Below are 26367 nucleotides of genomic sequence, written 5' to 3'. Positions count from 1 at the left end.
CCCTGAGATAACAGACAGATATGATAGATCCTTCCCTACCGATATTCTTGTCCCGCCAATTCAGGATAAGAACCCCTCGGATCCGACCCCTGCATCTCCTTCGGCGGCAGCGGCTGTGGTTGCCGCATCCCGGGCCAAGAAGCATGCATCGCACCTGGGTGCATCGTACCGGACGCAGCAGCCATTGCAAGGTTCTTGTTTGATCGTGCCTTGAGCCATACCAGCGCACCCAGGGCCGCAAGAACAGGTACGCCAATCCCAATTCCCACCCCAAGGGCTATTTGCTCCGTAGGGGTTAGTTGTGCGGTACTGGATGCAGGCGCAGTGGATTGTGCAGCTGCAATGGTAGTACTAGGTGAAGAAGTCGTATTGAGAGCTTTGGCTGAGGTGGCAGTTGCTGTCGCACTGGAAGTGGTAGTCGTGGTCGGCTCCGTGATGTTGAAATAGGTCGACACAAACCCGCCGGGGTCATCGGAGTTGATCCACAAGAAGAAGACGTTGGAGTAATCCAAACTGAAGCCGTACAATTGGACGACCCAGGTGAAATTGGTGACTTGGTCGGTGGAATGGATCTTGGCTGGATGAGTATCTGGTTAGCTTTCTGCTGTTTTGTGTCTGTGGTTATTCTTTGCTCGGGTTTGCGTACAGTAGATATTGCCTTGACTGGCGGCGCTTTCTTCAACTAGGCTCTGCTGCCAGAAGGAAATGTTGAATACTCCTAGAGTGGTCTCCCATTTTATGACTTGTTCCTCGCCGAGGGTCCACACCGGGTTGATGTCGTTGCCGGAGGACGGGTTGATGAAGTAGTCGTTGGCGTCGGATCCTTGTGTAATATGAACAAGGAACAATAATGAAATCCATAGTGAATAGTACATCTTGGCAGATGTGATGGCTTATGTGGGTAAGCGAGGGCAACCGAGGCCTTTGGTTGAGCGTGTGAAGGTGTGATGGCCGGACTCGGACCCCGCCGATGAAGGTGAAGGTGGGTTAGAGAGTCACCATTCGGGAGGAAATGCTTTGCAATCGGGAAAAGGGCATGACCTTATGGAAATTGCACAGACTCACAGCCTTACAGAGGGGTTGCATAGATCCTTTGTTAGTAGTTGTTGCGCCTGGAGCTAAGCAATGCAAGTGCACGGCCGTGCAATCACAAGGATGTTTTAGTCGCCTGGATTCTCAATTTTAGCACCTGAGCCCACCAATGCCATCTCGCCACCATTCAGGGTCCACTATGGCGCTTGAAAGTAGGTTGGGGTGTGGCTAAGGCCGCTGGTTAGCTCAGGTAGCGCTGTTGGATACGACTCGGGCCAAAGACCACTACACCAAGCAAGACTTTGTTGGAAAGTGAAATGATTAACAGATATCCTCCAAGAACACCAAAACGTTCTTTATACAGCATACAGTAGATATATCAAATAGCAGACTCGTATTCCTCCCATCTATGGGTCAACATCTGTAAGGGTATACGCCCCCTCCTCTCCTAGCAGGAGTAGAGCTCCCCCAACAGCAGAAATATTAACTGGATTAACGACCGGAATCGGCGCATCATCCCATGTTGCAGTGACCGTCTTATCTCCGGTCAATATACGGTTGATATTGAGCATGGTGCTGTACATCACCCCGTTACTGGAGGCGGGATGCACGTCCTGACCCTCGTCATGGATATCCGAAGCCTTGGAGAAAGGCCCGGCGGGCTGATAACCGCCTGTTAGAGAAGGATAGGCAGCGAAACATCGCAAATAGCCGTTGCCACACATCCTACCGAGGGACACGTCGAATTGAGCGCCAATGTCGATCTGCTCTGCGAGCCCCCCCGGGTTCACGGAAAGAGCGGCGAGAATCTTCTGAGCACCACGATAGCTCACAGCATAGACAATTGAGCAAACAGCATCGTGCACGGCGCAGGCTAAGCGGGAGTGATCCGGTATCGCCATAGGAGGTGGATCGCGCCAGTAAGGTAGGAAATGATGCGGTGGAAGCACAGTGGGATCATTTGAGCTCATAAACAAGGGCACATCGGTCCGACACTCCACACCACAGTGGCCTAACCAGATGATGTCCCAGTCATCACCGTATGGCGAATCAGTTGCTTTCTGAGTCACTCCCTGGAGAGCTCGAACCGCGAAGGCAAAGCTCTGTAGTTGAGTCTTAATAGTTACGTCCCAGTCGACATCATCCTCCATGACGATGGCACTTCCTAGCCGTTCCCTCACGATGCTGGCAATGCATGGTCAGTCTAGAGAAGGAGAACAACGAGTGATTGCCGCCTACCGTTGCAAGGCATTTACGTGCGCCCGTCGAGCTGCATACTCGGTCGGCTTGTGGTCATAATTCCAGTTCTGATAAATCGTCAATCTATTGACGTTGCATGTTGAATGGCTAGAGAGAACTCACGTAAGGATATGCTTTGGGATTGAGTTCATCAGGAGTGACCCCATCGATCCAGTCGATGTGAAAGTCGCTAACCGATGAACCGAGAACCAGGTTATCGCGCTTGTCCACCCTGCTCGGGAGACTGATAGCAAAAATCTTCCCAACCTAGAAATGGTCAGTGTATAACCAAGATCAACGTGAGATGGGAGCGGATACCCCCAAAGTCTCGTTCCTGATCGCATCCAGCTGGGTCCGGGATCCCCCAGCTCCTTTCCGCACGGTGGCCCGAGCATAGGGCAACGGCCACAAGACGAGGAGGATGACAATCACCCCGACCACATAGAGAAGCAACCGGCCGAACCGTTTCTGGGGCGTGGATAGAGCCATGCTTAGTTGGGCCGGACAGAAAGATGTCCAGGTGGTGGAAGACATCGGGGAATCTCCCAAGTCTCCCCGTCCCCTGAATCTCAGCCTCGCTGAACCTGGAGCTAATTAGGGTGGGACGGCCCGGGCGGGGCAGAGCGTTTCGCTTGTCGTTTGCCTGGGCTTTCTTGGTAGATGATGAGGATGCACTTTGAATCAGGATTCCGGCGATGAACCCGCATTTCAAGGCATTGCATCGGAGTGTGGAATTGTCAATTCACCTGGCGACGGTTTTGACGCACGGAACCAGGGTCTGGGGGCGCTCATGAGCCCGGCGGCTAGCTGGGCCAGTGAGATCTCCGTCCCCACGCTATCAATGATAGGGCGACCACTGGAGCGATGTGACTGGGTGCGTGAGAATATCCGCTGTCCTTAATATATCTCACCCAGTAAAAGCTGCTGCTAGGGAAGGGAAAAAGATGCCCGTGCCCGCGTCTTTGCGCAATTTGGGTTTCCAATTTCCAAATCGCAGAACCCCAGTCAAATCGCTTTCCATCAATGACCTTGAACGGCTGATGTTATTCCAGTCATTGCCTGGAGAACGCCAAGTGGAAGTGGTGACGACATTCCGAGACTGGATGATCTCTCCATGGCCGCGACATCCGGGCCGGAGAGGAGATGAGATGACCCGAGAGCCCAGACTACATGGACCATCCCCAAATCTGGGTAAGCGGCTGTGATTCCCGCTGATCCTAATCTCAAGCAACACCAAATGGGGGACCTCAAAGGTTGGCAGTTTTTCATAGAGGGCCCGTTCTTTGAACACATCAGTAGTGTTTGGCGCCTGTCGCCATGACTAGTCCTTGATTCGTAGACTTTCCATAAATTGGATGTGGCCTATGTAACCAAAAATACAAGTAGATTCCATCAGTTGGCTGGTTGGTGTAGTTGGTTATCACGTATCGTTAACACCGATAAGGTCCTGGGATCGAGCCCCAGACTGGTCATTCTTTTTCTTCCACACCACCGTGTGGGTTTTTTGTACATGAAGCAGCGTTATCATGCTTGTTGTTTTATGCTTGCTAGAAGTGTCTCTACATACATCTAATTGTGTATTTTAAGCTGTGGCCACTTTAGAACTTAGAATCATAGATCGATCCCAGCTTTGCACTGGCTCCGACTCGTAAGCTTATCGGATATACAAAGAACTGAAGTAATTGTATTACTTTCCCATTATGCCCGTCTTTCAGTGAAAGCCATTACATGCTTCACAGTTGCATTGCAGGACGTTTTCGTCACATACACGTGGACCTTACATTTGCTGCATGCACATCCGAGCAAATCATCATGAATTTAACTATCAATTAGTGTGCAAATGGCACCGGCCTGCGTATGCAGACTGCCCTTTAAAACGACACGCAGCCCTCAATAGGAATCAAACAGATCCTGTCAGTCCGACAAAAGCTTCTCCAAAACCTCCTGGCCCTTCTTGTCTAGCTTCGGATATTCCCTCAAATTGTACAGATCCGTCCAAAATTCCTTGGCATCTTCATGCACATCCATCCGTTGACGTAGTAGTTTCTTCCATTCTGCGTCCATATCAGTCCATCCCCAAGCAGCCGAGACATATTCATACCAGATCGGGTAGTAAGCCGCATACTCCCAATCGAGAATGCCGGCAAGCTCCCCATCTTTGACCATGATGTTGCCCATGTTCAGATCACAATGAGTGAGAACATACGGCTCGCATGGAGGTAGGCGCTTCTTCAGACTCTCCAAGGCTTTGGTAGGAAAAGTCTTCCGGGGAGGGTCATGAAGAGTCCGACTGAGTGCGTCCCAGAGTTCGGCGTCAGAGTGGAAAGGTCCACGTGGTTTATAATCGAAAAAGAGTAATGCTGGAAAACATGGACCGTGATCAACGCCTTGGATGGCAGTTGATGTGAGCTTTCTGAGCTGGTTGCGAACTTGAACCACTTGATCTGCGATAACCAATCTCTGAGATTCCGACAACGAAGGCCATGCCTCCTCCAGCGTTTGCCCGTCTATGCGTTCCTCCAGAACAAAGTATCGCCCATCGCGATCGACCCAGTCACGCACGAGCTTTGGAGCTGGTATATCGTTGTGGGCTGCAAGTTCGCTGAGTATCTTCACTTCGGCTTTTGGACCTTCGTCAGGGCGTTCTTTCAAAATCAAATCAGAGCCGATCGACCATACGCCCCGGTTGGAAGCGCCGTAGATGAGCTTGACATGGCTAGAATAGCGGCACAGCTTTTGCTTTGCAGGTGACCAGCCACATGCAATGCAACTGTTAGAGCTTTCTTCAGTCATATTTCGAAGCTGCACAGAGAAAGGGTGAATTTGGGCGAGATGGAAAGTGAGCAGAAGTAACGAGGGAAAAGATTGGAAGAGCGAGGGGACAAGGCTATGCAAAGTAACCAGGGGGCAGGCGAACCGAGAGCAAGATCCCTGCTCGAATGCTAAGTACTTCCGGGTGTCTGGATTTCTCCCTTCCCTGAGAGGAGGTCTTCCTCATGTGGTAGGAAATGTTTTGAAGAGACGAGATCTGACACTTAGCTTGGGGACATTCATAGTCAAGAGTACATAGCAAATAAACTAGTCGGCAATATAGTGAATTGAGATGTATTGCATACCCCTCAATATAATACAAGCTGTTTAATTCGTCGGTAAAATACGGCTTCGTGCCCATCAGAGCACAACCAATAATAAAATGATGGGACTTTTGTCTACTAGGTAAATTGAGAACGCCGTCTATCCATTGTTAGTCCAGGTAGCGATTAGGCATGAAGCCATCATGCAGAAAAGGATGGGAGCATGCCTGTTTTTCCTCGAGTACTATTGTTCGATAAATAATTTGAATGAGTATAAGTTAGTGAGGGAGCCGGCAACTCTCTCTTGAACGGTCAAAGTGGCTACATTATCACTCTAGAATGAGTAGAAACATAATGGTGTCGTATATCATCTAATTCCACGCCCTACATATCCCGGAGGTTCTTGCTGAACTCGCACAATATGAAAGATGCATCCTCACAAGATCCTTTTCAGCGCAGAGATTCCCAAAGCAATATTCCTCCAGACAGGAGAATTCACTTTGCTGCCGTTTTTGACATGATCGGCTGGGAGCGTTCTCCACCGTCAACAGCCATTATTTTTCAATTTAGCCAAGGAGCCACTCAGGAAATTATTCTGTACAACAATGGGGGGACTAATTCATACCGAGTAAGAAGAGTAGACTTCACCCATTAATCCCAGGAAATCTCCGGTATGGATTATACCAAAAGAGCTCTCCGGGTTCCCCTCCCCTTGACCGTGACTGCATCCGAACCCGAAGAAGCTTCAAACAAGGCAAGTCAATCTCACGCCTCTTGAGCAATTATCACTTTACAGTTTTCCACCCAGTATCCCATCATCATACCCACCTGAACTGCCCTTTAGTAAATTGAAGCAGTGGCCAGACGTACGCCGGGCACTGCGTTTACCGTCTAATCACCCTAAGATGGGCTGCGAGATATTGGAGTAATTACTCACAAGGAACCACCCCTTCTCTCGCTAGTATCTTGACCAACTCCTTCAGACTCGAAACCAAAACTCATCCCATAAAACAAATGCAAACTGATAATGCCATCTCCATATCCCACCCAAGGCGGCCCTCCCCGGCAGAATCATCACTAAACGCAACTAACCCGGCACCTCCAGACTAGTGCCCAATAAGCTCCGGATCGCCCTCCCCATCCCGATTCCCAGCCACCCGCAACAGGGATCCAAAATCAACATGGCTGGGCCCGGGGCCACGTCGTACGCACTCCCCTTTTATATGGGGAGCTGGGCAGTTCCCTCGTTCTTTATTCCTCATCTTCTTGCCCCGTGCTACTTGGGGAATCCAGGTTTCAACTTGTGGGTGGAATTTACATCCTCATCCATACTTACGATCCGATAAACCAACATTCATATCCATTCATATCTTATCTACCATCCGATCGGTCGATCTATATCCACATCTACATCACATACCAAACCAAAACAAACACAACTTACATTCCAAACATCCACCCAAACCTACATCAAAAAACAAAAACCCGCCAAAATGCAAGAAAACGTCGCCATCGCCGTGATTATCATCGTGCTGTTCATCATCCTCGCCATCGCCGGGTACTGGATCCACCGGATGAAGAACCGGGTCGCCTTCAGCAGGGAAAAGAGAGCCGTTGATGAGGAGAGTGGTGGTGACGTGGAGGGTTAATTCCATTCTCTGGATTTCAGGTTGCGCTGGGGATGTGATGTGGCGACCAGTATTATACGATTAAGATGAGATGGGATGTGATGAGATACGGCTTATCGACCTACTTACGACTGATTATGCTCGACATGGGGTTACGATTTTGATGAAGTTGTGATTGACATTGCGATTGCGGTTGCGATGATATACTATATATGCATACGACTACACATACATACATACATGTGTTTGATGGGTTATTTTTGTTTGGGTCGCTGATTGTTGATGCTGTGCTGTGAAAAGCATTGTCGGGGTCAGACGAGATTTGGTTCCTGCTTTCTGTTTGTTGTTTGGATGGTGTTTGTGGTATACCTCATTTTTCTTGGGTTGGGCTGCGTTGGGATTTGGATATATTATTTTGTTGGGTTCAATGTGTATGACATTACTAGAATGAAGCTGTATATGCAGCACCGAATGGTATTACCGTTCTACCGGGGTCAATTGAGGTTATGAAGATTTGATGGTTTTATTGTTCATTATGTCAAGGTCGTTTTTAAGATATACATGTCCGCTATCCGATAATCTTGAGTCCACCTTTAGTCTTGCCGTGCTTCTTAACGCCATCCTGCTTGACCTTCCCATTGCCTCCCCCACCGCCCGATCTTCCTCCACCGCCGTGTTTCTTCCCATTCTTCGTGTTGGACACCGGCCGCACCTCCGTAGTGGCTCGTCGAAGCAGAACCGGATGCGATCCGATGTACTTGCCCTGCATTTCCCTGGCCGCTTTGAAATAGTCGTCGCCATCGCTGAAACTGACGAACCCGTAACCCTTGCTCTTCTGAGTACGCTTGTCGCGGATCACCCGGGCTTTCTGGACCGAGGTATATTTGGCAAATGCCTTTAGCAACGAATCATCCGTCACCTCACCAGCAAGGTTGCCTACAAACAAGCGAAAGTGGGCAGGATCCCACTCCAGCAGTGTCGAGTCGGTCCAGTTCTGACCTCCTCCAGCACGCGCGACAGTCTTAGGGGCGGGCTCCGGGTTGGGTGCTGGCGTGCTAGCCGTAGTATTACCACCGGATGGAGTGTTTACACCAGAACCCGCACCAGAAATACCCTGATTGACGGCCGGACGGCCAGTGACCCTGCCGGTGGCCGGCACCTCGTCCTTGTTCACATAAGCACTCTGCCACTGCGCAATTTGGGCCTCCATTTCAGGATCCAGCCCTGACTCATTGCGTCCGAAGTTCCTCCCGCGCATACCATAAGCGCCCGACTGGTCTGTTCCTGCTGGCGCAAAAGGGTTCTGAATTCGGGGCACGGATGGGCCATATGTGTTGTCATTGTACTGGGAGGCTCCGCCGTAGTATGAAGGGCCGCTTTGATATGAGGCTTGCGCTTGCGCTTGCGGAAAATAGCCACCATAGCTTCCTGTGGTCGGCGTCGAATACCCACTAGACGCTGCTGGAGGAGCCGACACAGCAGGACTGCTGGTACGGTAAGGTTGATTAGACGCTACAGAGCGAGGTTGGAATGCTGTGATGGCGCTGTAGCCCGCCCGAGATCCGTGTCCGCCATAGCCACTGTTTGCACCTGACGGCGCGGCCGAATATGCAGGTTGAAAGTTAGAAGGCGAAGCGGTGTTTGCTGTTGCTGGTGGCCTCGGAGGGAGGGACGACGGGGCTTGTTTGAGACCTGGAGGAGGCGGAAAGGACATGATGAACGGAGAGTTCGAGAGAGATGGATGATGGATGATGTGATGCGCCGTGTGCAAACTAGCAGCAGACACGTACCTTCAGGGTCTGACTGACGCAGCAGTCATACGCCAGACGTCACGCCTGAAAAAGGTTGCGAATCTTGGATGAAGGTGAACGAGTGTGAGACTTTCTAGATCTTTCCCGGCTATTGATAGTGTCCCGTAAGTGAGAGGCGTCGCGGTGGTGGTAATCGGGTGGTAATTCTTGCACTTCCTTGCTGTAGGGTATTGCGCCGTGCAGGGTGACAGCTGAGCTGGAGAAAGTCGCGATCCGAGTGCTGTTGGGAGGTCGGACTGGTGAGTGGTCGTTGGTGGTCCCGATGACGGATGGAGTCCAGCGCAAGATTGAGAGACCGCATGAATGGCTTTTCTCGCCTTCCGTTGGATGCAAACCGGGAATAGCACACGCCATGTGACCTACGCACGTGATCTATGGCACGTGATAGTTAGTTAAGCTTTTGGTAGATGAGTCAGCAGTCTGGGCTGACCTCCTGAGTCATCAGGCCCAAAAAGGCCAAGGCCCTCTCAGCCCCAACGGATTTCCCACATGTGATGCAACCCCCACCCTAACTCCTTTAGGCAGTGCAGTAGCCGACCGACCGGCGGGTAGGATTGACTCTGGCGGCCTCCGTACTGGACAATTCCCGTCACGAGATGCAAAGGACAACGCGGGATGATAAGAGGCCCCGGAAATAGGAATTAGTTTCTCCGACTGATGACTGCTACTCCGTGGAGGTAAGCCATCGAATCCCGATATGAGCTATCTACGATACGGATTATGGCTTGGATACTAAGGATCCCGATGCCGTCGCAGGACGGGGCCTGTAATCTGATAGGTGCAGATGCCTTGGGGACGAGTGATGCACCACCGCGACCAACAATGGGTTACTGTTCCTAGTTAGACATGATGGGGGTGGTGGAGGGAACCAATTTATCCGTCTCCGAAGGTGCTTCACCGAACGCGCTCTGGGAAGTCTGGTCTGGGATTGTTGGTCCCTTCCCTGGGCCGATGTAGGAAGTGCATTTGTTGCGGCCGGCTGCCCCTCCATGCCCCGCCATCTTTGATGTTCCAGCTCCTGTGACTCCGTCATTTCCGAACTTCCCCCATGCCAACGGGGCTCAATTGGCAATTGAGTTGAGGGTAGTATAAATGATATGAAGCGCTGTAGAATGTGAAGTCCGTGTAGGTGGAAAGATCTCGATTGCGACCGGTTAATTGATGCTTCCCGGTGTATGTTACCAGCCATACTGGAAACTAGTCAGTAGTAGTACTGTATCCGCGGGCTTCCATCAGAGCTTCCCCCCCCCCCTCTCTCCGTTGAAGTAAAGTCCCCGTACCAAAATCGCCCATCCACCGGGCGTGGTTGTTCACCGGAGGACTCTGCTCCCTCTGTCCCAAGTCCTGCCCCGCCCTCCGTCCCACCATGACGGAAGGCTGCTCCGTAAGCCGTCCATTTGCACGAATCCTGCTCTGACATCTTCGAACGCCTTCTCCTTCGCTCGCTTCTTCTTCTCCCTTTCCCTCTCTCCTCTCCAACCTTCCTCCTTTCTCCATCATCTCACTCTGGGCAGTCGGTTCTTCCTGCTGTACATATATCCCCCACCCACCCTCCTCCTTTCTTCACCTCTTCCATATCTCCTAATCCAGCCTTTACTCACCCCACTATTTCATCATGGCTGACAAAGCTGTGTAAGTACCCTGCGGCCACCCTGATTACCCCCTCTTATCTCCCTATGCCTCTATCCGTCAATCCTTTTACTTCCCCCGCAGCTGGAATTATCCCGGATATCAATCAATGTGCCGGGAGACATCTATTGTTTGCGGGTAGGCTGGATCATGGACAGCTTGCATCCTGGACTGCCTCCGCCATCATCCATCAATTCATTGGGGATGGCGGTGGACGGCCAGCTTGGTGGAGTTTGCGTCTCGACGTCATAAGCGTTGAGTGCAATGCAGCTTCACACAATGCCCCAACTTTTCATTTTCCGCCCAGCTATTGACAGGAGAATTGGCAACTGACTTTAGCGCCCGTCTCGCCGGCATCAATGTCGGCGCCCCGGCGCGTCCTTTGCCTAGTGCTGATTTCGGTCTCATCGGTCTGGCCGTTATGGGTCAGAACCTGATCCTTAACGTTGCCGACCACGGATTCACTGTCTGCGCCTACAACCGCACGACCTCCAAGGTTGACCGCTTCCTCGAGAATGAGGCCAAGGGTAAGTTTCGTCCGGTACCAGCCGGCACCTGTCTTTCTGAAAATACTGACGAGATGGTCTTTTAGGCAAGTCTATCGTTGGTGCCCACTCCATTGAAGAGTTCTGCGCCAAGCTGAAGCGCCCCCGCCGTATCATGCTTCTGGTCATGGCTGGAAAGCCCGTCGACCAGTTCATCGAGTCTCTCCTGCCCCACCTTGAGGCTGGTGATATCATCATTGACGGTGGTAACTCCCACTTCCCCGACTCCAACCGCCGCACCAAGTACCTGGCCGAGAAGGGCATCCGCTTCGTCGGCAGCGGTGTCTCCGGTGGTGAGGAGGGTGCCCGTTACGGTCCCTCCCTCATGCCCGGTGGTCACGAGGAGGCTTGGCCCTACATCAAGGACATCTTCCAGAGCATCTCCGCCAAGAGCGACGGTGAGGCCTGCTGCGATTGGGTTGGTGACGAGGGCGCTGGTCACTTCGTCAAGATGGTCCACAACGGTATTGAGTACGGTGACATGCAGCTGATCTGCGAGGTAAACCATTGGACGGCAAAGACCCTTCATAGGAATTGCATGGAAGCTGACACGCTCGGTATTTAGGCCTACGACATCCTCAAGCGTGGCCTGGGTCTCCCCACCAACGAGATTGCTGATGTCTTCGCCAAGTGGAACAAGGGTGTCTTGGACTCCTTCCTGATTGAGATCACCCGCGATGTTCTCTACTACAACGACAACGACGGCACTCCCCTCGTTGACAAGATCCTCGACAAGGCCGGCCAGAAGGGTACTGGCAAGTGGACTGCCATCAACGCCCTTGACCTCGGCATGCCCGTCACTCTGATCGGCGAGGCCGTCTTCTCTCGCTGCCTGTCTGCCCTCAAGGACGAGCGTATCCGTGCCAGCAGCCTTCTCCAGGGACCCGCTGTTCCTGAGTTCACCGGTGACAAGCAGGCTTTCATCGATGACCTGGAGCAGGCCCTGTACGCCTCTAAGATCATCTCCTACGCCCAGGGCTTCATGCTCATCCAGGAGGTAAGTCCACGCACTCGATAGTTTTTGCCAGAAGATCAGTGACTGACTGTCCTACTATTTTTAGGCTGCCCGTGAGTACGGCTGGAAGCTGAACAAGCCCTCCATCGCCCTCATGTGGCGCGGTGGTTGCATCATCCGCTCCGTCTTCCTGAAGGACATCACCAACGCCTACCGCAACAACCCCGACCTTGAGAACCTCCTGTTCGACGATTTCTTCAACAAGGCCATCCAGAAGGCCCAGAGCGGCTGGAGAAACGTTGTCAGCAAGGGCGCCCTCTGGGGTATCCCCACCCCCGCTTTCAGCACTGCCCTCAGCTTCTACGACGGCTACCGCACTCGCGACCTCCCCGCCAACCTGCTGCAGGCTCAGCGTGACTACTTCGGTGCCCACACCTTCCGCATCAAGCCCGAGCACGCCAACGAGAACTACCCCGAGGGTAAGGACATCCACGTCAACTGGACTGGCCGCGGTGGTAACGTGTCTGCGTCCACCTACATTGTTTAAGTGATGCTGCGATGTAAAACGCTGGACGTGGAGCCTCGCACTGGTCTGGCCTGGGAACCACCGGGTCGGCCAGGATCCGGCGAGTTAGGAAGCCGGGCTCTTTGAGCACATAAATAAGAATGATGACGATCAAAACGACCAGCAAAAACAGGAATTAAATCCTTTTATAGTTTATTAACATGTACCTAGATGCTTGTTCTGATGTGAAAAACGGACGGAATGAGATGGTTTAATGTTTCTTCATGCAGGTGGCTTGGCCATGGTCGAGGTAGAACTGTAGACTGTAGACTGTAGACTGTACGGAGTCGACTGACTGTTAAGAAGCCTGGAGGTGTCGGAGGTGCTGCTCCGCGTGGGACTAAACCGGATTGGGCGACGGGAAGGTCGTGACTCCCTCCGGCGGGCTCCCCTCGAGTGGTCGCCGCTGCATTAATCCCCCCCCCCCGATTCTGCCCAACTGCATGCCAGGACGCTGAGGAGCTCTCCCTCCCTGGCTGGCTGTACTCTATTGGTGCCCCTTTCGCTTCGGTGGTGGTTGTTTTACTGGATATTCTATGTTCTTACTTCTCGTCGTTCCTTTACTCAACTACGACTAAGCTGCGGTTCCCGCCCGTCCCACTTTTGCTTGATCCGCACTGCGTGCCATCGTCATTGCTGGTTACGACCGCAGTTTCCACGCAAATAGGAGACTCACTCTGATCGATCATTGCATCCTGCGTCCGACCTAACTAGCCCTCTGCGTGGGCAAGTTTGTGCTCCCGTGTTCCTCGACCGAACACGCCTTTGTTCCCCTCGGGAAGAGACAACTCAGCCACTGCGTGACGGTGGACCCTATCCTGTTGTCCTGCACTGTTGCTAGGATAGTCCAACGGTTTCCTGTCCGATCATATGGCCGATAACAAGCGCCACAGTGTGGGAGCGAGAGCATCTGCGCAAGGACCATCCGGAGGAACTGCGGGCCAGGGAATGGCTGGTGCTATGGTGCCTTTGGAGGTGGCATTGAGCAGTGCAATTGGCGCACGGTAAGTGTCGACCCTGTCCAGACACTGTTGGGCCAGCGTTTCTGTTTATCTAGCCTGATCTTGTACCCCATACTTTCTGCCCAGGTATTGCTTCTGGTTGAATGCCGGGGGAGAACAGAACAACCCGTACTGACACTGTTGCCTCCACATAGTGTTCGTATCAGTACAGCTCCGGTCGCTGCCACAATTGAGGGCACTCTGTTCACAGCCTGTCCGATCACGAACCTTGTTGCCATCAACACTGCCGGCGGAAAACAGACACATGCAGGCGATTACCATATCGTCCCGGTGTCGCGCATACAATCCTTCCAGCTTCTTTCTCTGCCGCCTAACGCCGATGGGGCTTCCTTTTCCGATGCCGTTCCCGCCCTGCACGCCCTTGATATCCGCTCGTTGAAGACCCGGGAGGCCAATGCCGTCGGCAAACTACAGGAGAGTGAGGCCCGGCGAGGCAAAGGAGTCACTCGGGAAGCACAGGACCTCTTCGATGCATTCAGTCGCACAATGCCGGCAAGGTGGGATGGATCTAAGATCATCGTGGCTGATGCGGTCTCCATTGCGGCCCCCTACCGCCCGGACGACTGCCGGCCATTGGTGGCGGGTGACACGGCTGCTCTTGCCCGAGTCCGCATGGTGGTAAGTCAATCATGTGTTGAGGGGATTAGGGTACATCTGACGACCGGACTAGCTCGAGATGGAACGCAAGAAGATTGAACTGCGCAACGCGAGTGCAACTATCGGTACGGCCCCGATCTTGGCACCCTTCTGAAGACACCTCCAACTATGACTACTTCTAACGACTCGAGTGTAGGGGCGGGTGCTGCTGGACAACGTAAAGGAGGCTGAAGCATCCCTACCTGTCTCTCCATTGGCCCCCTGGTAGGCTCCCCTCTGCCTCTTGGGTACTGTTACGGGGATGAAAATTTGGGCGGGACGAGCCCGTTCAGAAACGCGATATTAGCATGCGGGAATCGGAGACCACAAGTCGTTCGCTGATTGTCGAATGTACATGTAGAGGAGGGTTGGAAAAGCGGCCTAGAGTCACTGGGCAAGAAAATGAAGGAGAGAGCTTATAAAGAAGCGGGACTTGGACCTGGCCGTGGCTTGGTTGTAGTACGGACCTGGTGAATCCGTCCGGGGACGACCGGTGCACGGGATGGGACGGATACGGAGGCTTGCCTTCGGGCCTGTCCTTTAGATTTATTGATTTAGATACCGGGGCGGCATGAATATGATGAACTATACTTTGTGCACCCGATCCTGAATGCGTCCCGAGTCATCTAGCCGGCCAATTGATCCCCATTGGACTTGGTGGTCTGTAGTCGCGGTAGGCTGCTCGATGAGGTGCTACAGCGTTAACGGGTTTTTTCTCCAGAAGACAGAGAGTCTAGCGCCAACACACGAAATATCCCGTTCACATGACAATATAAAAGCACCTGGGATTTCTTTTTTTTCCCCCCTTGTGTGAGATTTTTGTATACTGAATTGACTTCTGTTGCGAAATAGGTTTGTCATGATTTCTCCGTGTCTCGGACAATAGATGATGCTGGTGAGATGAGCTGGTGATGTGTGAGTGAGTACGTGCTGAGGAGGGGAGGGGCTACGCTACTACTACTACAGTACTGCTGGTGCTGGTGCTGCATGGTGATGATGTGATTGATGGGTGACGGGCGGAGAATGTGTGTCTAGCATGGCATTCATGGCACGGCACACGGCACCCGGCACCCATACATACATACTTTATGTTTGAAGCCCTCACGTCGGTTGAGGTAAGGGAGAGGGAGGTAGGAGAAAGATAAATGAATTTTCCGAGCCGTGTGGAAAAGAAAGGAAGAGAGACACAAAGATTCAAAGAGAGAGAGAGAGCAGAAGAAAGGGTGGTGGAAGTGGACCGGGCTGCAAAGTGTATGCTGCAGCGGGTGGAGTTGATGCAGGTCAGCATATGGCTATTCAAACTATGACTTGGGCTAACGCGGTTGCAGGGCTGCATGGGACCCGATAGTTCATGGCATAATGGTGATGACATGGATGTGATGGAGGTTGTTGGTGGTGGCGATTGAAGCTGATACCCACCAGGTCCATCAGGATCCAGAGAGGATACTGTGTACACTACGCTGTACAGTACACAGTGGGGAGAAGGCAGATCATGGGGAGAAAAGGGTGAGGAGAGGGAGCAGAATGAAGATAGGGTGAACGGGTCACCCCGCAATCTGGGATGGATCAGCCCTCCAACCCTTGGTTAGGGCCCCAAAATGAGGATCATACTGAGGATGCTGGTCATCGGAGAAAAACAATTCGGGGATCGCGAAAGAAACAACCCCCCCATTATTCCTCCAGACCTATCAGAAACTTATTATCTGGGTTTGTTTTCCTTCCTGCCGAGGTGTTGATTAATGCATTGGGGGTGCATCCAATCATCACGGGTCGCTGGTCGTGTTTAGAGTTGGACCCAAAGCACCTCCGAATTGATCAGGGCTCATTGCCAAGAGAGTCGGTGTGCTGAAGGCTGAAGCCATCCAGCTTCCCCTCTCAGGATGGACGGCCCCGAGGCCGACGGATGACTTCCTTTGCTGTCAGGGAGTGTGCCACAGCCACGCAGGGTCACTACTAGTCACTCTTAGCACCATCTCTCGGCTATCGGCGGTGGTTGCTGCCTGATCAGGTTTCTCGCTGGAGTTTCCATCGACTTTGTGCTGAGGATTGGGGATTTCATGTCCATCTTCTAGCTGGATGGTTCGAAGGGTCCTCTCGACGATGCCACGAGGAATGAACTACGCACCAATTGGGGGAGAGCCGACCGTGATACACCTATAAGCATGGCGACGTGAAGGCCAGGGACCCAAAAGCTAGGAATTGATGACCCCGGATCGTCCGGAAGGGACCAAGCCCGAAGGACTCTAGAATGACTCGCGACCAGGATCCCATCTAGGAAGGTAGGCTGGTGATGAACTTGGCCTTGCACACTATCTCCTCCGTACTAGTGCCTTCAAGAAAAGAAAAGGAACAGGCAACAATTAGTCAGGCTGCTTTTTGAGACTGGGAATGACCCGATCAAGGTCAGGCGGTGGATCCCGACAGGTCCTTTTGGCCCATTTTCGCCCTCAGCATCGGTCATCATTTAATAACCAGCGAGCTCGTATCGCCAGTAATGACGTTGGAGTGGCTGTTTGGCTGTTGGAGATCCCGACCAGGCCCAACTTTGACTCAAAGTCATACTGATTTTACTGATCGCGTCCCTTGGCGATAGAAAGTCCAATTTGGGTTGAAACCTGCACGGTCTCTCTCGCGCTGTCTCTCCCCTCCGGCAGCCATCCGTATGATCCTTTCTTCTCCTCCTCCTCCTTCCACTGGCCTGACTTGAATTGCTGCATCCCTCTCTCACTCTCTCTCCCTCCTTTCTTTTCTTTTCTGGTTCCATTTCCTCTCCTGTCGTGTGCTTATCCTCTCTCTATCTGTCTCTCTGTCTCCTTCTCTACGATCTACTCCGTACCTCCATTCATATCCATCCTACGGGGCCGCTGTGCGTGCATCGGTCGCCCTTGCATCAATCATCCGCCGCCGCTGCTGCTGCTCTGCTGCGCTGCTGCGCTGCTGCTCCTTTCCTCCCCCCCATTTCCCTCCCTTGACATTTTCCTTTTCCTCTCGTCCGACTCCCATTTGCCTTTTCTGCTCGATTTCCTGTCAATTCCCCACTAAGACCAGTCAATTCCCTCACCGGCTTTCCACCTACACACTCCTTGGGTCCGCCTGTGCCCCTCGCCATTCTTCGCCCTCGCCAATCCCTCCGGTCGTGACAACCCACTGAGACACGTTGACCCTCGTCACTGATGGGGGCATCGCCAACCTAGCGATCTCCCTCCTTTCTTCGCCTTATCGCCCTCTTATATCGTTCCCTTCCCGCCCGAGACGAGCCATCGCCGACTATGGGAGTCTCCCCGTCCGGCAACCATCATCGACGGCGGAGCTCAGTGCTGGCGGGCACCTCACAATCAGCTCCAATCGAACACCGGGACGACGGTGCGAGGGTCGTTGGCGACGCTGTGGGGCCGAAAAAAGAAGAACCCAAGTCCTCGCCGGCTGAGGACGCAGACATCTCGGATCTTTCGTCAATCGCAGAAAGCTTGGAGATGGATTATATGAGCTCGGATGACGATCTCCACGATGATGAAGAGACGGGCCTTACCGCGAAGCAGAGACGCCAAAGACGCCGCAGAAGACAACAGCGGAGGCAGTTGGATGCCCGTATCGCCGATGTCAAAGCCTCGCGGCAAGATGCGATACCACTAGGATTGGGAGATCGGGAGGTCTTCAAGCGCTTGTCGATCAATGCGGGCTTGATTCTGATGTGGTATTTCTTCTCGCTGTCCATCTCAATTGTGAGTTCTCCTGTGTACGTGCGGCCGCGATATTGATTGCGATGCTAACCCCCGGTGTCCAGTACAACAAGTGGATGTTTTCTGATGATGATGTCGTGTTCCCTTTCCCTCTCTTCACCACCAGTCTGCATATGGCTGTCCAATTCACCTTCTCATCCATTATCCTGTATCTGATTCCCTCTCTGCGCCCCAAGGCGCCTACGACACCCACGCCTTCGGGATCGCCCGTGAGCGAGCATGCTGCGTTCGAGCCCCAACCGGTGATCACCAAGTTCTTCTACCTGACGCGTCTTGTTCCCTGCGGTACAGCGACTTCCCTTGATGTTGGTCTGGGGAACATGTCTTTGAAATTCATCTCCCTGACTTTCCTCACCATGTGCAAATCATCCGCATTAGCATTTGTGCTTCTCTTTGCCTTTGTGTTCCGCCTCGAGACCCCGTCCGTCAAGTTGATCGTGATTATTGCCACCATGACCGTGGGTGTCGTGATGATGGTCGCAGGCGAGACCGCCTTTAATGTAGTCGGATTCATCCTTGTCATCGCATCGGCGTTCTTCTCGGGCTTCCGCTGGGGCCTCACGCAAATCCTCCTTCTCCGCCATCCTGCGACGGCGAATCCTTTCTCGACCCTCTTCTTCCTCACGCCCGTGATGTTTTTCTCCCTGATTGTCATTGCCCTGGCGGTAGAAGGCCCTCTGGAAATCATTGCCGGCTTCCAGGCCCTGGCCGATGCCCGTGGCGGCATGTTTGCTGTTTTCCTCCTGATTTTCCCCGGCATCCTGGCTTTCTGCATGATTTCCTCGGAGTTTGCGCTCCTCAAGCGCTCCTCGGTCGTGACGCTGAGCATTTGCGGCATTTTCAAGGAGGTCGTCACCATCAGTGCCGCGGGAGTCATTTTCCACGACCAACTCACCGTGGTCAATATCACGGGGTTGGTGGTCACCATTGGCAGCATTGCCTCGTACAACTACATGAAGATCGCCAAAATGCGCGCCGAAGCGCAGAAGAGCGCGTGGACCCGGAGCCCGACCCTGGACTCCGAAGACGATTCGGACCCCAGCGGGGAACGTGGCGAATACCAACGGATCCGCAATCCGGAAACGAGCATGTTCCATTCTTCCGACACCCATGTTGACGAGGACAACGTTAACATCACCCCCGACGATGACTTGACCGCTGGCGGTCGGCGCTCGTTCCGTGTTCGTGCCAGCGGAGCCAGCAACGCGCTCGGGCTGAGTATCAACACGACCAATCTCGGCGACCACGATACATCACTCTCTCCGCGGGTGTCCGGCCCCTCGCCTATGAAATCTGCACCGCCGGTGATCACGTCCCTCGAAGCGGAGCTTAACCGGCCGGGCCAGGGCCCTAGCTATGGGAGCAACCTCCAACCCTCCCCAGAACGGGGATTGCATGGGCAAGGGCGTTCAGCGACTTAGAGATCATAGAGATCATCTTTGGACATGAAGTTTTGTGCACCTTGGTTCCCGGAACCACTGGAATGGTTCACCCTGGATCTTCGCTTTCTACTTTCCTTTATCCCCGCAGACCCTTTGGTCGGTCTGAAAACGTAATGGCATCAGCGTTTGAGTCCCGATTGTCATGTTTTGGACTTGATGGTCCTTCTTTTATAACGGCGGTTCAGCATGCCTTGAAGTTGGCATGTCGGAGTACATTGGGCGTCCCGCACATAATGGCAGACGATGTCTGGTATAGACAGTGATTTATCGAGTGATACCATGTTATCTATCTCTTAGCTCGGAACGAGTTTAATCGCATGTGCGGCAGTGCTCGAGTTGACGTAAGAGCCGATCGGACGTCTTTTGACTAAATAAGCCATGCCTTGGGATGAAAACTGCACTTGGCAGACCTGATTGATCATCTATAGTCTGATCTACTGGTAGCTGAGGCATTGTGCCATTGCAGCTTCTTCACCTACATCTATCTGTTACTTTATCATCGTGTACACTCTTTAGACTTTCTGTTTCCTTCACCAAAGATAGCATTCTGATAGCATATCATATCTCGTCTCAAATCCCATAGTACGTCAGGACCCAAGTCAAGTCAGGTCGACAGCACCCACCCCTTCAACAATCAATACCACATTATATCCAAACCCATCCCAAATGACAACCCACTCAATCCTCCGCATGACTCTGACACCCCTCCTCATCACTCCCACTCTCATCCCCCTCTTTTGCACTCTTCCCCCTTCCCCTCTTCGTCTTCCCCGCCCCATTCATCATCTCCATCAACGTCTTCTGTCCCTTCTTCTTCTCCACCGGACCCTTCCCCTTCGCCTTCTTCTTCTCCTCAGCCGACAATTTCCGCTCATATTGCTCCTGTTGCTTCTCGCGCATTTCCCGCCCCTCTTCGGATAATTTTGCCTCCAGGGCACGGAATTCTTCCCCCTCCGGGTCCATCCCGATTAGGGATTCGAGGAGGGCGATTTCCTGCGCCCAGACGGTGAAGTCAGGAATTAGTTTTGCAGAAGATGAGGGGGGTTTTTTGGTGGTCTTTTTGGGAGAGGATGAGGATGAGGATGAGGATGGTGGTTCGGGACGATCGATAGGCGTTTCGAGGATCATAGGGAGGTTTTGAAATCGGGGTTCGTTCATGACGTTGTGGAAGGCACGGAGACCGAGGAAGCCCGTGCCGATGTTGGCGTGTAGGTCGCGTTTACTGCCCTTGGGTGCTTTGGAGTCGTTGAGGTGGAGGGCGCGGAGGTGTTGGAGACCGATGGTGTCGTCGAATTCTTGGAGGAAGGCTTTGAATCCTGCGGGAGTGACGAGGTCGTAGCCGGCGGCGAAGCTGTGGCAGGTGTCGATGCAGATGCCGATTCGGGGGTGGAGGTCTTTGGGGATTTGGGCTAGGATGTCGCGGAATTCGTGCAGGTAACCGCCGATCGTGGTGCCGTGGCCGCACATGGTTTCCAGGACAGGGATTACGGTGCTGGTGGCGCGGAGGGCGTTGGTGAGGGCTGTGGCGAGGCGGGTGAGGGCGTCTGGAAAGCTGCTTTGGTTGGCGCTGCCGGGGCTAAGTTGGTTGGTTTAGTGGGGGTGATTTTGGGGGGAAGGGGAGGGGACGGACTGGAAGTTGTAGAGGGTGATTCCTAGGGCTTCGCAGCGGCGAAGGTCGTCAAGGAATGAATCGTATGCTTGTTTGGCTTTGGCTTTGTCTTCTTGGGCCAGGTTCACGAGGTAGGAGCCGTGGGGGAGGATGTGTCTGAGCGGTTAGGATGAGGATGGGAGGATGGATGGGATAGGGCTCACTGTGCGGCGTCATATTTGTGCTCTGTGCAGAGGCTGCGGAACTGGTCGCGGTGATCGTCTTGGAGAGGAGGGTTGTCCCATTTGCGCTGGGACTTGAGGAAGAGGGCAAAGGCGTTGCCACTAAAGATATTAGTTGATGGGTGACTGTTTGGAAGGAGGGGACGTACCCGATGTGTGTGCTGTTGTGGACAGCATTGAAAACACCTGTTAGGAGGTATCATCAGTTTGATGAATGGCACGTTGCATTAGAGGATGTGCAAACCTTTGGCGGCGCTGACATGAGCTCCCACGCACATGCGCAAACCCTGCGTACGCGCCCTCAATGGTACCATCTCGACCTCCTCCTTGGTCTTCCTTTTCCGCGTAGCCTTTACCTTCACTGCTGGTTTCTCATCCACCTCCTCGTCCTTGGCCACACTTTCGTCGACTACTTCTGCCTCGACCTCAAGCTCTTGTACCTCCTCGACTTCCTTTTTCACGGAAACAACCTTGCCCCCACGAGGTTTTCTCGGCGAGGCCTTGGGGCTCTCTGCAGCAGATCGAGTCGAAGCTGCGCGTGTGGTGGACTTGCCGGATGGCGACTGCGTTGCAACTGGTTTGGCCCGCTTCGACCTTCGCAGAGGGGAGCTCTGTTCCTGGGTTTCGTCTGGCTTGCGCTTGGCTCCCGCGCCGGAGGGTTCGGGGGAGCGTGGTGGCTCAGTTGCCACAGCGGTGGAGGCCGTCTTTCGGGTGCCGCGGGGAGGCATCGCAGGTTATCCGGGGGTGTGAGTGACAATGAGGTCACCGATCCAGTCTGAATTGTTATTTGAGGAATGGTGGATGGCAGAAGTTGGTGGGCCGTGAAGCCAGCAGGATCGGCCCGCGCTGGGAGACGCGAGACGCGAGCGGGCGGTTGATCAGTCGGATGGGGATCAACCACGCGGTATTTCACAAAAGAAAAGAATTTAGAACAGAAGACCAATCCAGTGTATGGAGGAACGACAATAATTATCCAGAAGAGAATCGATTCCTCCTGTCAAGAGTGGCTGGACCAGATCTCTGCAGCTGGACGTCTCCGCAGCCAATATTACCCGATACAGACTAGAGGACATGTGACCGGTCGCCAGGACAACGGCCCAGGGATTGACGGCTGTTTATCGATAAACTGCCCAACCAGTCAATCTCCGTCGCATCGGAGCCTGAATCTTGTCTTTTATCCATCTCGCCAGTCCGCCATCGCCATCATCGCCATCGCATCAGATACGCCAACGTCAAGTACCGCCACTCTCGACTAACTCATTTTGATTCACCAGTCCTCGTCATCTCTCGCCGCCATGGCGGCCCCCGGAGACCTCATCAATTTCGACATCATCGAAGGCCAGAAGGAGAATATCCAGTCATTGCCAGGAGGACGGTCGGCAAGAGAGCTGGCTCGCATCTTCTCCCCGCGCGAGTCCTCAGATATCTTGGCTACGCCATCACCAAATGATACCCGGACGGTCAACGATACCATCAGACAGGAATACGAAGCGGAGCTGCAAGCCATAGGGGAATCGGATGACCCCCTCGACATCTACGACCGATACGTCAAATGGACACTCAATGCCTATCCTTCTGCCCAGGCCACCACCGAATCTGGCCTTCTACCACTCCTGGAACGCGCCGTGAAATCTTTCCTCAACTCCCCTCATTACAAGAATGACCCCCGCTATCTACGCCTGTGGCTGCACTATATCCGACTATTCTCAGACTCACCGCGGGAAACATTCGCATTCCTGGCCCGCCACCATGTTGGAGAAGGTCTGGCCCTGTTTTACGAAGAGTTTGCTGCCTGGCTGGAAAGCGCTGGGAGATGGACTCAGGCCGACGAAGTGTACCGCCTCGGCATTGACAAGGAAGCGCGCCCCGCCGAACGCCTCGTCCGCAAGTACAGCGAGTTCCAACACCGCTATGAAAACCACACACAAGACAATGGCCCCTCGTCACCGGCGTTGCCCGCGGTCCGGCCAGCCTTGGCTGCCAAAGTCGACCCCTTCGCTTCGGCTTCACCCCCGGCCGCCGACGGTCAGGCCCAGCGCTCAGCCCCCGCTAGAGGGGCTGCCCCGAAGACGAAATCCGGCAAGCCGAAAATGGCCATCTTTTCCGATGCCGACTCGCCAAGCCAGCCAGCTGTGAGTGGACCAGCCCAAGGGTGGGATGAAATTGGGTCGTTGCACGAACGACGGAAGGAGAACAAGGTCGAGGCAAAGCCATGGGCGGGGGAGACATTAAAGGCCGGCAAAAAGCCAGCTCCGGCACAAAAGATGACGATTTTCAGGGATGAGGTAAGTCCCAGTGGTTTATTTACCCTCTCTTTCTGATTTCCGCCTATTTACGATCACAGGACTAATTGGTGGCATGAACCGCATTGGTTTACGATTTATGTATTCAGTCAAGCTCCAGTTTACAAGCCAAAGAAGCATTGCAATCGAAACATGTTCCAGAGCATCGTGTAAGAGAGGCGATTAACCCACGTACAGGGAGACGGGAGCGCGTCTTCGTCAATCTCGAAGCAGTCTACCCTGACTACAAGAACCCCAACCATGAGGTCAGCTTTGAGGAATTGAGAGCCATGAAGCGCGGCTGGATGGACAAGAATTGGCGGGCCCTTAAAGAGCCCCTTAAGCAGATATCTGGCAATGCTGCTTCAGGAGATCTCTCCTCTGAGAACCCCTTGGAGCAGGGTCTAGAGAACGAGCTGCCGACACAATTTAAACAGAAACTGACCGTCAGAGATGCGGATGCTCACGACCAGGGGCAGGCCCAGGTGGCTCAGGAGAGCAAGGCCAATAAAGCGCGGAAACTCAAACTTCGTGAAGTCAAGGGAGAAACACAGACCAGTAAGCGCTGAAACTGCCTCACTTTGCCGCCCCTGTCTTCTCACTTGGTTCTCATGTGTACTAATCCATGTGAAGTTAAAATGAAGTTTGACTCCCCCACGGGGGGCAAGATCCGGCGAAAGAGCACTGCAGAGCCAACGATGACTATTCATACTCGCGCTGCAACAGACGAGATCTACAGTATTTTCAACCAGCCACTCAAGGCGGAGACTGAGAACGTGGCGGAAAGTAGTGACTTTGAGGACGACGATTATACGAGCGCCGGGGAGAGCACCTGCACAGGTCGTATTTCTGCTGCGTCAAGCGACTTCGGAGACGATGACACCACTTTTCATAAATCATTTGTGGAGGGCGATGAGGATGGCTTCGAGGATAACACGCGCGCTGAAAGTGTCGTTGATGGTGAATGGACTCAGTTCTCAGCCTGCGATGTGCCTGCTCATTCACCAACCGTGCCCGAAGACGCTGCGTACAATGATGGCGAGAATAACACAGGGCGCTTCCTCGATGGAGTAGATGAGACCGAGAGGCAGAGGTTTGTCCCAGAAATGCCAGAAGACTACAACCCACCTTATGGTCCATATCGCGACCCCGCGGTAGTCGCACAGAACCGCCTGCCTTTCATGACCCCAATCGTGGAGCAAACTGAATATTCGCTCTCCATGACGGCAGCTAGGAACAGTCTATACAATGCGAAGACCCCGTCCAAGCCTCAGATGGGCAATCTGCTGTTGTCCAGCCCATTGATCGCCACCCCGCGGAACTTTCCGGATATTCCCGAAGATGTTGCTCTGAGCCCTACAGTCGAGAAGGTCCGAACGAGTTTCAAGTTGACCCCGCTGAAAGAGAGCAGCCGACGAGAGATAGTCATTGAGGACGCACAGTGCAATCCCACCGACAGGGCGATTCGCAACACCATTCTCCAGTCCTTACAACCAGCGCTGGCATCTTACCCCGGATACCACGGCCATCCTGAGATGGATACCCACTACGGCACTGAAGTGCAGAGATTCCTCAAGGCCAGTCCCAAGCGTTCGAGAAGCGGTGGCGAGGCATCTTTCGATGTGCCCATTCTAGAGCTTCCGGGTGCCGAAAGAAGCTATATCATTCGGCGTGAGCTGGGCGCCGGCGCTTATGCTCCGGTCTACTTTGCAGAGAGTATCGATAATCTACCTTCCGACTCAGACGCCGAATGCACGGACGGCAACCGCAGAGATTCCCACAATCGTAAACCGACTCGATACGATACTCCCCGTTACGGGTTCGAGGCAATCAAACTGGAGGTAGGACCGCCTAGCGAGTGGGAGTTTTACATGATTCGCACCGCAAACGACCGATTGAGCCGCCATCCCGAATTTTCGCGCGCTGCCGAGAGCCTTATCCGGGCACATGAACTCCATGTCTATAAAGGGGAGAGCATTCTGGTTGAAGACTACCGGGGACAAGGAACGTTGCTCGATCTTATCAATCTCATCCGCAACGAGCCAATTTCAGCCAACACCAACGGTGATGGTGGGATGGATGAGGTCCTGGCCATGTTCTTCACGGTGGAGCTATTCCGAACCGTTGAAGCTCTGCACACATGTGGCATCCTCCATGGCGACATCAAGGCTGATAACTGTCTCGTCCGCTTTGATGACAGTTCTGCAACCCCTCTCTCTCTGATCGATCTCGGGGACGAGGTCACCGCAGACCCACACGAAGTTCACTACTCCCCCCGAGGCCTGTTCGGCTGGCGCAGCAAGGGTCTTTCCCTCATCGACTTCGGCCGCAGCATCGATATGCACGCCTTCCAGCCATCCGTGCAGTTTATCGCTGACTGGAAGATTGGCCAGCACGAGTGCAATGAAATCCGCGAGCAGCGGCCCTGGACGCACCAGATCGACCTCTACGGGCTCGCGGGTACCGTTCACGTGATGCTCTTCGGCAAGTACATTGAGTCGATCCCCAGTGGCCCTTCGACGTACCGGATCCGGGAGTCCTTGAAACGGTACTGGGAGCGCGACATTTGGAACGATGTCTTTGATGTCCTGCTCAACCCCGGCGAGGAGCGATGGGCTCAGATGGAACGCGAAGGCAATAACCCCGCGGCCATGGCCAGCGAAAACCCGCCCATTCTCCCCGTAACGAACTCCATGCGCTACGTCCGCGAGAGAATGGAAGCCTGGCTTCTCGTGAATGCCGAGAAGAAGGGTCTGGGCCTGCAAATCCGGAAGCTCGAAGCCATCTTTGCCGAGAGGAAGAAACGCTTGGAGAAATGCTAATGCATTTCCGCCTGCCACTTGATCACCTCGCTACTTTGCTTTGCCTTTGCCTGTTCCCTACGATGCATGATTAGCCCTTATACCCCCTTTGCCTGGTCGCAGCGTTGGCGTTTTG

General features: G+C 53.5%; 10 protein-coding genes and 1 non-coding gene across 11 annotated transcripts; 5 read left to right on the top strand and 6 right to left on the bottom strand.

Moving 5' to 3' along the window:
* Positions 1 to 35: 35 nt before the first annotated feature.
* Positions 36 to 875, bottom strand: BO80DRAFT_444838 (uncharacterized protein; the record flags this gene model as incomplete). The annotated part of the gene is made up of 2 exons (XM_025721457.1): positions 36 to 577; positions 647 to 875. 2 exons carry the CDS (start codon positions 873 to 875, stop codon positions 36 to 38), a joined length of 771 nt encoding a protein of 256 aa, XP_025575729.1.
* Positions 876 to 1163: 288 nt separating this feature from the next.
* Positions 1164 to 3226, bottom strand: BO80DRAFT_424945 (uncharacterized protein). Its single transcript, XM_025719405.1, has 4 exons — positions 2590 to 3226; positions 2395 to 2538; positions 2272 to 2339; positions 1164 to 2217 (listed from the first exon to the last, which is right to left on the bottom strand). The coding sequence occupies exons 1-4, from the start codon at positions 2803 to 2805 to the stop codon at positions 1440 to 1442; spliced, it is 1206 nt and encodes a 401-aa protein (XP_025575728.1). The 5' UTR covers positions 2806 to 3226; the 3' UTR covers positions 1164 to 1439.
* A 443-nt stretch (positions 3227 to 3669) lies between these two features.
* On the top strand, positions 3670 to 3743 carry BO80DRAFT_t144. Its single transcript has one exon. It is a non-coding gene; the product is annotated as a tRNA-Val (tRNA).
* Positions 3744 to 4072: 329 nt separating this feature from the next.
* BO80DRAFT_424944 (aminoglycoside phosphotransferase family protein) lies at positions 4073 to 5297 on the bottom strand. The gene has a single exon (XM_025719404.1). The coding sequence runs from the start codon at positions 5062 to 5064 to the stop codon at positions 4186 to 4188; it is 879 nt and encodes a 292-aa protein (XP_025575727.1). The 5' UTR covers positions 5065 to 5297; the 3' UTR covers positions 4073 to 4185.
* Positions 5298 to 7491: 2194 nt separating this feature from the next.
* Positions 7492 to 9078, bottom strand: BO80DRAFT_424941 (RNP domain protein). The gene has a single exon (XM_025719403.1). It carries the CDS (start codon positions 8685 to 8687, stop codon positions 7542 to 7544), a length of 1146 nt encoding a protein of 381 aa, XP_025575726.1. The 5' UTR covers positions 8688 to 9078; the 3' UTR covers positions 7492 to 7541.
* Positions 9079 to 10152: 1074 nt separating this feature from the next.
* On the top strand, positions 10153 to 12708 carry BO80DRAFT_424940 (NADP(+)-dependent, decarboxylating phosphogluconate dehydrogenase). The gene is made up of 5 exons (XM_025719402.1): positions 10153 to 10416; positions 10804 to 10940; positions 11006 to 11457; positions 11524 to 11955; positions 12020 to 12708. Exons 1-5 carry the CDS (start codon positions 10400 to 10402, stop codon positions 12458 to 12460), a joined length of 1479 nt encoding a protein of 492 aa, XP_025575725.1. The 5' UTR covers positions 10153 to 10399; the 3' UTR covers positions 12461 to 12708.
* A 640-nt stretch (positions 12709 to 13348) lies between these two features.
* BO80DRAFT_355143 (anticodon-binding domain-containing protein) lies at positions 13349 to 14328 on the top strand (the record flags this gene model as incomplete). Its single annotated transcript, XM_025715737.1, has 4 exons — positions 13349 to 13482; positions 13635 to 14118; positions 14171 to 14222; positions 14294 to 14328. 4 exons carry the CDS (start codon positions 13349 to 13351, stop codon positions 14326 to 14328), a joined length of 705 nt encoding a protein of 234 aa, XP_025575724.1.
* Positions 14329 to 15016: 688 nt separating this feature from the next.
* Positions 15017 to 15602, bottom strand: BO80DRAFT_67458 (uncharacterized protein). The gene has a single exon (XM_025724700.1). It carries the CDS (start codon positions 15506 to 15508, stop codon positions 15083 to 15085), a length of 426 nt encoding a protein of 141 aa, XP_025575723.1. The 5' UTR covers positions 15509 to 15602; the 3' UTR covers positions 15017 to 15082.
* Positions 15603 to 17153: 1551 nt separating this feature from the next.
* On the top strand, positions 17154 to 19647 carry BO80DRAFT_67385 (putative nucleotide-sugar transporter). The gene is made up of 2 exons (XM_025724699.1): positions 17154 to 17858; positions 17921 to 19647. The coding sequence occupies exons 1-2, from the start codon at positions 17406 to 17408 to the stop codon at positions 19295 to 19297; spliced, it is 1830 nt and encodes a 609-aa protein (XP_025575722.1). The 5' UTR covers positions 17154 to 17405; the 3' UTR covers positions 19298 to 19647.
* Positions 19648 to 19996: 349 nt separating this feature from the next.
* Positions 19997 to 22039, bottom strand: BO80DRAFT_406541 (DNA-(apurinic or apyrimidinic site) lyase APN1; the record flags this gene model as incomplete). The annotated part of the gene is made up of 5 exons (XM_025717762.1): positions 21393 to 22039; positions 21298 to 21334; positions 21131 to 21250; positions 20949 to 21083; positions 19997 to 20894 (listed from the first exon to the last, which is right to left on the bottom strand). Exons 1-5 carry the CDS (start codon positions 21874 to 21876, stop codon positions 19997 to 19999), a joined length of 1674 nt encoding a protein of 557 aa, XP_025575721.1. The 5' UTR covers positions 21877 to 22039.
* A 404-nt stretch (positions 22040 to 22443) lies between these two features.
* Positions 22444 to 26252, top strand: BO80DRAFT_354907 (putative checkpoint protein kinase (SldA); the record flags this gene model as incomplete). Its single annotated transcript, XM_025715726.1, has 3 exons — positions 22444 to 23433; positions 23541 to 23988; positions 24064 to 26252. 3 exons carry the CDS (start codon positions 22444 to 22446, stop codon positions 26250 to 26252), a joined length of 3627 nt encoding a protein of 1208 aa, XP_025575720.1.
* Positions 26253 to 26367: the final 115 nt, after the last annotated feature.

The sequence above is a fragment of the Aspergillus ibericus genome (assembly GCF_003184845.1).
Source record: "Aspergillus ibericus CBS 121593 unplaced genomic scaffold BO80scaffold_18, whole genome shotgun sequence".
Lineage (NCBI taxonomy): Eukaryota > Fungi > Ascomycota > Eurotiomycetes > Eurotiales > Aspergillaceae > Aspergillus > Aspergillus ibericus.
This window is presented reverse-complemented; position numbering and strand designations above follow the sequence as displayed.